General features: G+C 44.4%; 1 protein-coding gene across 1 annotated transcript in view; it reads right to left on the bottom strand.

Annotated features, from left to right (window-relative positions):
• ptprfa (protein tyrosine phosphatase receptor type Fa) overlaps positions 1-14,022 on the bottom strand; it is a 343,585-nt gene that overhangs the window by 297,834 nt on the left and 31,729 nt on the right. The window contains exons 2-3 of the mRNA XM_079267305.1: positions 11,986-12,131; positions 5,873-6,014 (exon numbers count right to left, since the gene is read on the bottom strand). Of these exons, the coding sequence (XP_079123431.1) occupies positions 5,873-6,014; positions 11,986-12,131 (288 nt within the window). The remainder of the gene's footprint in view (positions 1-5,872; positions 6,015-11,985; positions 12,132-14,022) is intronic.

Raw genomic sequence — 14,022 nt, 5'->3', positions numbered from 1 at the left:
TGATGCTCCGCAGCCATGCCATCCTCTTGCCACACATGAATATTTGTCCAAATGACTGTACAAAGCAGTCCTCGAGAGACAAGGAAACAATATGGAATATCAGACTTAGTTCGTAAACTCTTTGACTTTTGTTTTAGACAATTGGTTTCAGCCTCGTCCCTCGTGAAAGCCAGGAGGCAGCACCTGCCTGTGGAGACACAGCAGCTGAGTGTTTGCTCAGACGAGGACGGTGCCAGATATCAACAGAGAGCAGAGAGTCACTGCGGCACTCGCAGCCTCAGCGACTCAGGGAGCTTTCATCATCCTCAGCCAGACAACACAGGTGCTGCGCATCCCCATTTCACCGTCTCAGTCACGCTGTGGCTCGGTGACGGGCGACCCAGTTGCCTGGGTGTTGGACTATCACTCAACACTGCAGCAGGACAGACACCTGCAGCTCTTATGTGAGCGTTAAGATGGTGGATTTAAGGTGAGGTCAAGTTTTTTGTATGTCTAGATTATATACAACAATTATCGAACAATATTTTAATGCTTACATTTCAGATTGTAGTAAGTGTAACCCTCTTAGTATCTGAAGAATACTCAAATTATTTGTTGGACCACGACCTAGGTTCATAGGGAGGTTTATAGCCAATAATAGACACACAAAGAACTGGAGCCACAGAATGGTTTGACTTAAAAGATTATATTGAACCTCAGCACATCTCCATTGAAATGTGTAAAAGTGTCTCTGAGATGCAGTGTTCCTTCAGTTTGTTCCATTCACGTTCAAGCTCCTTCCTTGTCTCCTTATTCAGTCAGTTCAAATATTCAACAGTCAGTTTCAGTTCCAAAGTCAAAAGAATAAGTCAAAGTAGTAAGATGTGTTGCTTTCTTAATCCTACCACACTGGTGCACTCAGGTGATGAGAAACGAAGAAACGCTTGTTTTCTCCTCAGCAACAAAGAAACTCTTGATCCTACTCCTCGAGGTAAGGAGATGATCAGTTCAGTGGTGGCTCGCCATCTTCCTCGTCAGGAAGAGTTCCATATCCAGTCTCAGAGGTATCCAGGGAACATCAAAAAACCTAGCCTGTATAAGACAAGGCTGTTATGATCATGAAATTCTAATCTATGTTATGGCCATGTTATGGCCATAATGAATTACATATCAAACTTCTCAAAATAATACACTTCAAGTATCACATGGAGCATTTTATCCTTCTTAAAACTATTAGAATGTATTTTTAAACTATTTCACCATGGATTAAACATATTGTTTCTCTTTTAAATCATGAACTGAGTAACAACAACAATAATAATTTTACCAACTTCACATTCATGTTTTTAAGGTAGTCTCAACAAAAGTAGCCAAACAACTAAAATCAAATAAGTTTGCTACAACCATATCCACATTTTTCAGTAAATTATCAATGCAAAAATATGCTGCTTTAAGTAAACATGTAACACTCCATTTCACAGCAGTCGTTTTAGCGCCAGCTTCACATATCAATGCCCTCACGTCGAAGGACAACGTAGCTACTACAGTTAGCATGCTAGCTTAACTTAGCAAAAGTCACCAAGACGCTGCCAAACGTTTTTTTGATATGATATCCTGACTTTCAGTCCATAGTTTGGGCCAAGCTCCAAAAATACCAAATTCCAATATTGCAAGAGTATGGTTTCTCCAAAAAAGTTACAGAGACATTTTTACTTTGAGGTCATCATCAGGAGCAGTTAGAGGTGTAAGGAAACAACAGCTGAAAAATACCAGCTGATTGGTTAATTGCATCGATTAGGCTGGTTCTAGCTGAAGGAAAAAGGAAAAAGTGAATTTGCAAAAACATCTGTCATTTCTTAACCTAATGTAAGACTGAAATTGTGTGATGATCAGATATGACCACTAGTCGGCGCTGTTTAGGGCGCTTGATGTGATGGAGATGGAGTGATGGGAGAAGAAGCGGGAGAGATTTGACTTGGTGCGGTTCCGTGGAGTATTGACTAAAGTTATGAGGAAAACTCAGAACGTGTTGGACTGATTCATTCCCGATCAAATACACCCACGACGCTTACACTGCTGCAGCGGTGGGATGTGTCCTCTCGTGGAAGGGATTCGTCCATTGGGATTCTGCTCAACTTTGTGAGTAGCTGAAGCTAAAGGCTAACGGCAGCCACGCTACCCGCTAGCTTAGTGTAGCTTGAAATACAGTAAGCCAGCTAGCCATCACCGCCTCCTTTGATTTATTTCCCGCTTGTTAGCTTCAAGTGAGTTTAGAAACTGTGTCGCGGTCATCTAATTCCGTCTGAAAGCTAAAGAAAAGAAGACAGAAAACTCGTCGTGTCTGATGATGAATCATTCCCCGTGAGCCAGCATGAGCACAGGTGGAGCTCCAACACAAGTTTTGCCGCTGACCAGCAGAGCCTTGGGAGCGCCACGGGGCATTCCTTTACCTCCACCGTTTCACACCGATGGCCGTGAGTCTTTTCAACCATGGGCTCGCCGCTACGAGGTAATTCAAGAGGCCCGTTACAAGGACAGTGGAATAGAGTACAGTGTTGACAGAGTCTAGACTACCGCCAGAACTGTTTATTGTTTGGGATAATCTGCCCCGGGAAACTCCCCAGATAGCAAACTGACTGCACTCCGGATCTCCGGAACGGATCCGCAAAACGGGTCCGGATCGGAGTTTACTTGCACAGCGGGACGGATCTGGAATGGATACGCATCAAAGATCCAGACCAGACCCGGCACAGATCCGCTCATGACGCAGCCCATGAAGCGGATCCCTTACTCAAAACGAACTACAGAAATATCTCAAATCAAGCTGACCAACATCTAGATTGTGTAGGAAATTTGAGTGTAGAAGTGTGTGTTAAGAAATTATAATAGAAGTGTTTAATGATTCATATTTAAGAATTCATAATTTGTCATAATCAGAAGAGAGAGAGACGCAGAGAGAGAGAGAGACACACAGAGAGAGAGAGAGAGAGAGAGAGAGGTAGAGAGAGAGAGGGAGATTTTTGATTTTTCAAAAGCACTTTATTCACATTTATCAATGTTTACAGTTAAAGCGCTAATGCATTAAAATCACTGATTGCTCCGTTTAAAAAACCCACACATAACCCATCAAGTAAACACCTGCGCAAACACCAACTTATCTTTTACAATGGAACAAACGATATTTTCAAAACACCAACGTCGTTTAAATCTCCAATGTGTTTGTAAAACCTGAACTCTAGCCAGAGTCTGGCCCTGATATTACATAGCCAGACTGCCCCGGCCTCCTGCCCCTCCCCGGTCTCCACTTTGGCCTTTCTACTCAAATAAATGGCCATTTTGGCTTCCCCCGAAAGATAGTTCAGTAGCTGCCACTTTTCCTTTTCTGCTTTCTTATAGGCAGCTCCCATGATAAAAACCCTTTCAGTAAAAACCATGTTAAAAAGACTAAAAACCGATGCTAAAAGAGAGAAGAAGCTCGCGAGCCTCTTACACTCAGTAAAAACATGGTAGATAGTCTCCCGGAGACCGCAGAAGGGGCAACAGCTCAAAACAGTGGGATTAAGAACCGAAATAAAAGCGTTGGAGGCGACAGCACCGTATAAAATCCTCCACTGTGGGCCAGGCCCGCCTTGTCCCAGTCTGCCTGACCACACAGTGGGGCGCCGGTTGCACAGTCCAGACCTGTTTGTGCTCTTGACACAATTAAAATACAGCGTCCTCTTGTCTGCCTTGTGTAATGTCAGAGTCTCCGGGCACGTCGTAGCGAGCAGGGGGCCGGTGAGTTCCCCTAGCCCCGGGCTCAGGGAGATATCAGGGAACGGGTCTGCAGGGTCCGGCTCAACTCCTCGGCTGTAGTCCATGAGGAGGCTCCTCTCCTTCCAGTTCAGCCTCTGCCTCCACAGCTCCAGGAGCCTCCTCGCCACCCGGACAGACTGCAGACCCAGTAGAGAGCCCAGGGCCGGGGCATCGCTCAGCGTCGGCCCCGCTGCATCCACCAGCTGCTGCAGGCACAGGGCTCGTGACCTCAGCAGCGCCCCCGTCAGGCCAGGGGTGACGCTGCTGCTGATGTCCAGCTTGGCCCTGTGAATCAAAGGTTCTCTCAGCAACCAGTACAGCGAGTTAGACTGTGGGCACCTCTTCCGAGTAAAAAGGGCCCAAGACTTAAAAACACCCTGATAAAACGGAGGCAACCCACTTAACTTTAAAATACTAGAATCAATTAAAAACAGAGCAGCATCCAGCCCCAGGTTATTTGCACGCCTGAGGATGCAGCTGGCCACATCTCGCCACACTAAACCTTCCGGACTTGTGAGGTATTTCTGTAAAAACTGGAGTCTAAAAGTGGCCGTCCGGCTGGCTAGGTGGACGAAGCCCTGTCCCCCCTCCTCTCTGGCTAAAAACAGCACCCCCTGTGGCACCCAGTGTAGACCCTCCCAAAAAAATCCACCATTTTCCTCTGTATGTCGGCTAAAAAACCTGAGGGAGGGTCTAGGCAGGTTAGTCGGTGCCACAGTTGGGATGCTATGAGATTATTTAACACCAGTACCCGACCTTTAAAAGACATCTGAGGGAGAAGCCACTTCCACCTGGAAAGTTTCCCCTCAATCTTCTCTGTGACGCCCTCCCAGTTCTTCTGGACGATGTTCTCTTGCCCAAGATGTATCCCCAGGTATTTAAACCCGTCCTTCCTCCACACAAGGCTCTGGGGGAGAACTGGGAGGCCGCCACACCATTCACCGACAGCGAGGGCCTCGCTTTTCCTCCAGTTCACCCTCGCTGCCGATGTCCTGCTAAAAACCCCCACAATGTTCGTTAAAAGGTCTGCATCCCTCTGGTCCTTAATAAAAACAACAACATCATCAGCATACGCAGATAAAATCATGTTCTTACTAAAACCAGGTAAAACCAGCCCCTGCAAGCTAGAGCGTATCTTGATGAGGAGGGGCTCCAGGGAGAGTGCATAGAGCATCCCGGACAGGGCACAACCCTGCCGGACCCTCTACCCACTCTAAAAGGAGCACACAGACTGCCGTTTATCTTCAGCACACTCTCAACCTCATTGTACAACACCTTGATCTTAGCTATGAAGCCTTAACATGCACCTGTGTCCCCCCGTTAGGGGGACACAGGTGAAGACATGGCAGCCCTTCTGAAGCCTGATGTTGCAGAGCTGCATTCACTTTCTATAACATTCTCTTTCTTGCACTGATGCTGTCTGACTGCATGTCTGGAGACAACTAGTGAAGTCGATGGCAGTGAAAGGTCACACAGGTTCCATTCCTCCGGTCTGTGCACTTTGAATGTCTGGAGCAGGACAGGCAACACAGGTGAAGCAACGCCTGTGTTGTGACTTTTAATTTGAATTAGATACGTTTCTAATAGAATCAGTGCTTCCAAAGATGCCACTTGCTTCAGACCTACTGGGACAGCAATGCATCAGCTGAGGTCAGGATTCAAAGCGGTGCTTTTGTGTGATTCTTTATGGAGAGACTCAGTTTTACCATACAGTACAATTCCAAATACTGCCCGTCCCTCCTCCTCATATTGCCACTGTACTAGTGGCTCCAGGGGCCCGTGGACAGGTGTGCGTGGTGGGAACAGGCCCCAGCCCTCACTAGCACTCACCCACAGCAGTTATCAAAGCATGTGCCTTTAATGTACGGTGACTCAAGGCTCACCACTGATCCCCTCTGACTGAGTTGAGTTTGACAAACAGAAACAGACATGTGGGACTGAATCATAAGAGTGCTCAATGTGTTGTGCACATGAGGACCAGCTCCAATGTGAGGGCAACACGGGGTCACAAGAAGAAGAATAGCCCTTCAGCCGTCAGGGAGGTGAGGACAGGCCGAGGACAGTGGCCCATGTGGGACATTAGTGAGACAGGTCTTACCCTCCAACACAGTGAGCTTGGCGCTGGTGCTGATCTCTCCCACGTCGTTGCTGGCTGTGCATTCGTAGATGGCTTCGTCGCGGTGGGTCCTCAAAGGCTGGATACGCAGCACCGAGCCCGAGCCGTCATCGAACTCAATCACCTGGCCGGACGACAGCAGAGGAGGATTACAGTAATCACCTGTGACATTTCTATTCAAACTCATGCCTGCTGAGTCGTTCTCTGTGGCACACGCACGAGGAAGCTTTCCCATTTGCTCAAAGAACAAAGGAGTTTCAGGGAAGTTCTTCAGATAGATATTGAAAAAGTCTATAATTCAGAGGAAGTAAACAGTTTCCTGATTCAACCCTTTAACAGCCAGCACGCCCCCTACGAGTGCCGTCCACTAAATGAAATCAGACGGGACTACTTTTGATTGTTAGACCTTTGTTATGAATTTCTACCTCAAGATTTGAAATGATTCATTGCATTATTATGTTGCGATACTGCTGTAAAGGTATGTAAAAGTGTTTTAAAGGAACAGTTCAACATGTTGGTAGATACTCTTTCTAAATACTGTTGAGAGTGAGATTGGAAGATGAATATCAATCTCACGTCTGTGTTTTAAACGTCATCAGCTCAACAGAATGACTCAAGGACTCAAGAATTCCAAGGTTTTACTTCGGACCACACTCAAGAAACCTGGTCAGTGAAACGGCGCCTGCCATACTCATTAGTCCGTGAAGGGTTCTACAAAGTGCCATCCATGAAGAGCTTTTGTGCAATAATGCTGCTATATCATTCAATAATTGTAAAACCAATGCATTGATCTCATTGATCACCGTCCACACATACAGCAGAGTAATCCATTTGGACTGCCAGTTTCGTCCGATGTTCTTTCTAGCAATGTTAGTGCATTATCAGATTTCAGCTACAATGATGAACGAAACCAAGAAAATGACCCAAGTTGTAATGAACCCAAATTATCATAACCTCAGGACCTGGGAGCCACCGAAGGAGGATGTAAACAGTGATGAGCTTGAGTGGACAACTGGTATGTGAGGGGGCTTTAGGAATGTGGGGGGGGGGGGGGGGGGGGTCAGGCACCTGTGTTGCCTGTCCTGCTCCAGACATTCAGAGGTCAAGGCACTGGGCCTTACACTTCCGCCCCACCGCGGTGTGTGTGACCCGACAAGCCAACTGGCAAGAATCACATGTTTGCTCGAATGAAGGAGTTGAAGAGCTGCACTCTCTTCCTGCCATGGTAGGGGGTCAACCGGCCCCACACACAGGCACGCCATCAGTTTGAGGAACACTTCCATAGGTGCTGCTGGGAGAACAACGTTCTACTTGTATCCAGGTTGGCACTAGTCACCTTGGGGGGTTCTGGGGGAATGACCCCGAGAACCTTTCTTTAAATGGTGCGATGTGTCCATTATTCTTATTCCCAGCAAGGCCATCCATTTATGCATGACAACTATAAAATTAAATTATTAAATTAAAGTATGCTGTTTCTTTCCTTGTGTAACATGAAAGTGTATATTAGAATACAAATAACACAAATATCTGTACTTATTATCTTTATCAACTTTAAAAGGCAACCAGAATCTACATCTACATACATATATATATATACATATATATATATATATATATATACACATGTATACATACACATATATACATATATACATAGAGAGAGAGAGCGAGAGAGAGAGCGAGAGAGAGAGAGAGCGAGAGAGAGAGAGAGAGAGAGAGAGAGAGAGAGCGAGAGAGAGAGAGAGAGAGAGACAGAGAGAGAGAGAGGGAGAGAGAGCGAGCGAGAGCGAGCGAGCGAGAGCGAGCGAGAGAGAGAGAGAGAGAGAGAGACAGAGAGAGACAGAGAGAGAGAGAGGGAGAGAGAGAGAGCTTGAGCGAGCGAGCGAGAGAGAGAGAGAGAGCGAGAGAGAGAGAGAGAGAGAGAGAGAGAGAGCGAGAGAGAGACAGAGAGAGAGAGAGGGAGAGAGAGCGAGCGAGAGAGAGAGCGAGAGCGAGAGAGAGAGAGAGAGAGAGAGAGAGAGAGAGAGAGAGAGAGAGAGAGAGAGAGCAGTCAAATCCGGCTCTTTAGAGCCAACCGTTCAATAGTCGAGTATCTAGGCTCACCTTTACTTCAGTGTTTTTCAAACTCGTCTCTCTCTTGCTCTCTGAGTTTGAGACAAAACTGACAAACGAACCTGGATGTGAACCAAATGTGGCAATTTCTAAATTCAGGCTAAAACCATTTCTCTCTTCATGTGCCTATGATTGAGCTTCTATGTTTTTACAATGCCTTTATTCTAGTTTATGCAGGTTGTATTTTCCTTTGTTTGGCTTACCTTTTAAAAATATTACTATCGGTTTAGTTACTATTTTATGTACTGTGTGCTATCCTTTAATCATTTTCGATACATGGATCTTATTTTTGTTTTAATTTATGGAAAGCACACTGAATTGCCTGAAAATGCCAATTACTTCTGTGATTGTTTCATCCATTTGTGCTTCTGCGTCTAAAGGCTGCTTGAAAGTTAGAAACCTCTATTTCTGCTTAGTACGTGTTGTGGAAGTCACAGATATCCCGGAAAACTAAACGCCGTCATGTCTGGTTCATAACATTGTTCAGAGGAGCTCCGTGGATTTTATCGAGCTGTATTCACTGTGTCTAGCAAGCCACAGGTCGCTGTTTACTACAGCTGTAGGAACACTAAATAAACTGATTTAGCTGTGATTTAACGGCAATAAACCGACAACAAGGGACTCCGAAATAACTGCATAATGATGCCGATTTGTAAAAAGTCTGAATTCATGTTTCGTTACTTCTCTCTGCAAGACGACAAACAAATAACTTATAAAATACTTGTCTTCTCAATGGAGCTCTGATGGAGCGGTGCTATGCTAAGCTAACATTGTAGCAGCTCCACCAACACTCAGAATAACGTCATCGAGACGTAAATACTGCAGCGTCTATTCACCTGTCTTTTTCGCCGGAATTTTAAAATGTATTTACTCATTTTTACTTCTTTTTTTTACTTTTCGCCATGCGCTAATTTGTGCTAAAAATAAATGGGCTATGCTGGAACAAATAATTCACATTTGATGTAAATCCGTTTGTAGACCGAGCTCTGCCACCCATGCACTCAACCTCAAGCCATCGCAAAGGAGCTCCGACATGGAAAATAGCCCTTTCATACCAGCGAGGGTTAAACTTCTGCATACTTCTGCAGTAAGACGCTTTGCATAACAGGACTGTGGTGACACTCGGTGACTGGTGACTGGAGGTTGATGGGTCAAACCAACACATGACTTTCAACCAGGAGACCGGTGTTTGTCCCAAAGCGTTGAGTCATTTGAAGTGACATGTTTTCCGTACCTCTGTTACGTTTACATTTTACTTAGTTTACCTCCTTATTTTAAGACCAACCATGATGTTTTTCCTAAACCTAAGTGGGTTTTTTTTGTCTGTACCTCAGCAAGTGTGTTTGTTTGAATTCATAAGCATTCTTAACCATTTCAACATGACAAAGGGAGTGTCATAGTTTGATGCACTGGGCAAAAAACCTATGCTGCTTCCCTGGACCTTAGTCCAACAACTCAACCTTATTTTCATTCAGAATGCTTATTAATATCAGGTAACGACCCATGATCAGATGTCCTTATCCAGATAACTGGTATCATCGATATCCAATCAACTGGCCGCACATCTAATTCCTAAAAGTATGATTGATCAACAGTCATTCAACTTTATCAGGAAAACATATGTTCATTCATATGTAAAGATTCTTCAACCGTGAATGAGACTAAGTCATGCATAGGCATATGAGGAACTTTGTCCTGCGGCAACACAATACATGGTTTGTTTAGTCAAAGGCAAATCAATTGAAGTTGGACGCAATTAAGAAATGTCGACCAAGACCAAGATCAGTAAATGTGTCCTTCTGGGAACATCAGGATTGTTTGCTGAGTTCTAAAAGCAGTATAGCGTGTTGTTGTTGGATGGCCATAGATGGTAAAGGGTTTGCTTTAAGTCATATTTGTCTTTGACCACTGATTGGCCTTGATTTAAGATACGTTTTCGATTTGATCAATCAAAGAAAGCTTGATTTTACTGAATCTCATTGAATAATGGGTGGAGAGCTGTCTCCATGCACACACATACAAGGTAGCCGTCAGTTTGAGTAATGCTGAGCAGATAGGTGGAAGATAATTCCTATTACTCACAACGACATGAACCAAGTTTCTACGCAGGACTCATGTCGAGTCTCTTCACTTGAAGTCTTTTGGGTCGGCTGGCAGCTAATGAGGCTTCCTGCTGCTCAGGAGTCCTGCAGGAAGCCTCACGCAGTCCTGTTAAACAGAAGTTACTGTGTGCGGCTGCGTGCGGGAAATGTCTAGATTCTGGTAAGATTCTCACAAAGATTCTGCATATTCTAATGTGCACGAGATGTTGGAAAGAGACTGAGAAGGTCTCTAGACCAATGCATATGTATTATATAGAAATGACAATAAATCTCGTTTTTTTGTCAAACCACTGATTACAAAAAATACCATTCTAGTCTGCTGTTGAAATATTGTGAAACGGTAAATAACTTCACACAGAACTTAAAGGTTGATCTTTCAACTCAATAATTCCTGAAAGCAAAGCTTTCCAGGACCAGACTCTCTAAGAATAGAATGGACAGTGGCTGTTAAATTGGATATCCATTTGGACCCTTGGCGACAGTTTCTCACACACTGGATAGCCCAGCGGGTCAAACTATGACTCCACTGCGGTCGCAGTAAACACGTGGTTAACGATGTGAATTCAAACAAAAAGGTTTAGGCCACAAAACAATCAGTAAGGTTGAGGAAAAACATCATGGTTGGGCTTAAAATAAGTAGAAGTAACTGTAGAAGAAGCTAAAATGTAACTGTAAACAATTGGCTAGCCTAGCTACCGGGCTAAAACCAATAGTAACTCAGGCTAGCAGCAGTCAGGACAGTCCACGACAAGCTAACAGACATCTGATAACTAAAATAGTTTACCTTGTTAAAGACTATAAGTAAAACAATCAGGATCGCGACGTGTAGTGTTGAATTGTGGCTTAAAAACTGCGTTAAAAACTTAAAAATATAAATTAATGACAAAGCTTTTGGTGGAGAAATACAATGCCGACGCATGTGTGTTGGTACCTGCAGACCCCATTCTATGTGTCTCATATTTTCAAAAAAACGTTTGCTGTAAAAAACATGAAACTCTGAGCTCCTCAACGCAACTATGAAGCCATTGACTCATCTGAGACAAAACATCTGTGACACTTTGACTGAACTCCAGGCTGCTACGATGCATTGAGGAGAGGACAAGAGGCTGTAAACATGTATATAGTTCAATGAATACAACACATTGGGAACACTTGTGGCAACTTGAAAACATGTTGGATTCCAGCATTTATGATTTATGGAATTGTAACTTTGTTATTCTGCACAACAAACAAGAGTTCTCTCTACTTTTATATTGCAGTGAAAATCAAGGCCACAAGAGCAAAACATGCCCCCAAACTGCTTTAAGCTTCAATTAGCTGCTCTGCGGCTAATTTAGCAAATTTGTAATTTAATAATTTACAGAACGTAAAAAATCTATGATTACCGTTGGAACTTTGGTCTGAGGTAAGAGGTGTCATGGTCCTCCTTAAACACACACACTGAATAGACCTGACGGCCTATCAGCTGCTGGCTTCTACTGTGGCTGATTACACTTCTGCCCTCCAACCTGTCAGTGCCACTGTTTAACCTGAACTATGTGCTCACTGTGATGCTGAGCCTCAGCTATTCTAATTTGAATGTTGTGACGAGACTTGATTTGCATCAGTGGTCTCCAAACAGGCACTAAATAGGTTTCAGTGCATGGTGGACATTAGTAAATACAGCCCCGGCCTGCAGCTCATGCTCGCTGCTGCTAAACACACATCCACCTGAGTATATATGTTGACACACTGCCAGTAGAAAATGAGAGCACACAACCTATTCTGCTCTGTCTGTCTTTGTCTATACAGCAGAGAGCTAATGAGCCGCAATGGTGTGAGACAGGGTGGTTCTGCACACATCCGAGAGGGAGCTTTGAAGGCCTGCTCCCGAGGTCGTACCTCGAAGCGCTGAGAGCTGACTTTCTTCCCCTTCTTCATCCAGGTGATGCGAGGTTTGGGCTCACCCACCGCCTGGCACACGAACGATGCTACTCCTCCCGAAATCCCCGTCTGATCATCGGGGGACTTGATGAAGCCGGGCATGCCTGAGGGAGAGAGACAGCGAGAGGAAGAAAGAGAGGGAGAGATCTGGTCAGATGGAGAGGCCTGACAGAGAAGCAGCTCCAGGCAAGTTACAGGTTGTTTCTTACATCTGCTGTGGGTCTTGCAACAACAATATGGCTCTTTCAAAAGATGCCTCACGTCTGTGAAAAAAAGACCAGCCAAGCATCATCCGTTCCTCTGATAATAAGCTGCACATAAATCCACATACACTGACTGAAGGTGTCAACTGAAACTCCACTGAACATCACCAAGATCAAAGTGGGACATAAAGTGTTGTGCGTGGACAACACTTCACATAAGAAGTGGACGTAGTCATCGTGACGTCACCAATTGGTTTGTGGACTGATGTTTTGAAGCGTCGAGTTTGACATGGCGACGGGCAATCTTGCCGTTTTGGAGCCAGTGAACGGAAGTTACCATATTTGGACTGCAGAGGAATGACCTAGAGACACAGTGTACGGCTCTGGTAGCAGTAGCCACGTGTCAATCACTGTGTAGCCCCGCCCTAAAGCATCCCCTGCTTTATGGTCTGTTTGACTCTAAATGGACCATAATGTAAATGAACATCATGCTGTATTGAAGAAGACTTGAAACTAGAGATTGAGACCATAAACTCATGTTTACAATGTTTACTGAGGTAATAAATCAAGAGAGAAGTCATTTTCTCAGACTTGGACTTTCTCATAGACCTTCCCCTGCTGGCCTTTGGAGAGGGTGCAGGTTTAAGGCACTTCAACATGTTAATCATATATGGGCTTCATGTCGTGGTCTTGCATACAGTATATTAAAGGTTACTATCGTTTCGATAATCAGGTCACCATTTAATGCAATGCACATTCCTGCTGACTGCAGAAGATGGTGATGCAAATATATCACTGACTGCCTCTATGGGGGGACTACAGAATACAGAATACAGATTCTGGTACATCCCAAACAACAACGATGTGTTTTATGTAAACATATTCAACTTCATCTTCAGTATATCTTAAATGATCATTGCTGTTCAATCACAACTTGGTTCTTGTTTCAAAGGTTCTTGTCATCATTTCTATTAGGTTTAAGAACTTTGTACTCACTAAGTTAATGGCTGAGATCTGGGAGCACAAAACTAATCCCTCAGCACCCAACTAGTACAAGTACAGTAGGTCAAACTGACATCAGTCTGTACACACAACAGATACCTCCTGTTATGATTTATCTATCTACTTAGTATTCTCTTCCAAATAACAGGGTTTGTTTAAAACCTGTTTCTCCCCAACAGATGTGCTCTTATCAATGTTGCCAAGTCTCCAGATGTGCATTGATTTACCTGGTGAGTACACTGGCAGTACTAGTAAGAGGAATGATGGAGAGAAGTACAACAATACGACACAATTCACAAACCTTGAACAAACATCCCCTATTTGTAAACAAGTAACAAATATGAAAAACGTAACTCCTCTTTGACTTTGAGTAAATACATCCTATTAGGTCAGATTGCTTTACATTGATTTGTGGAAATGTTGATAACACGAATCAAAACCATCAAATTCCCGACACCCATTACTGCTCTAAAGATCATTGTTCTGATGGAAGAAGCCAGTCATCTGTGGTGTTATTTATACTGCTGGTGTCTCATTGTTGAAGTCTGGGAGGGCCATCCGGTCCTGTAACACTCACAAATCCCAGACAGCAGTAAACGTGGGCTGGTTAATGAAGCACTGTGTCCAGAGAAGGAGTCAGAATGCCTGAGACTGGTGGAGGATACTTGAAGTGTGGTGGTCAAAGGCATCAAGTATTGTCATCCAGTCAACCCCCCCCCCCCCCCCCACTTGCCTCGATGTCCTATGTCTGTCCTCTGTCAGCACTTCTTCTCCAATAAGAGTTGTTTCT

The sequence above is a fragment of the Melanostigma gelatinosum genome (assembly GCF_949748355.1).
Source record: "Melanostigma gelatinosum genome assembly, chromosome: 4".
Taxonomy (NCBI): Eukaryota; Metazoa; Chordata; class Actinopteri; order Perciformes; family Zoarcidae; genus Melanostigma; species Melanostigma gelatinosum.
Note: the sequence above shows the minus strand (reverse complement) of the source record. Positions and strands in the feature narration are given on the sequence as shown.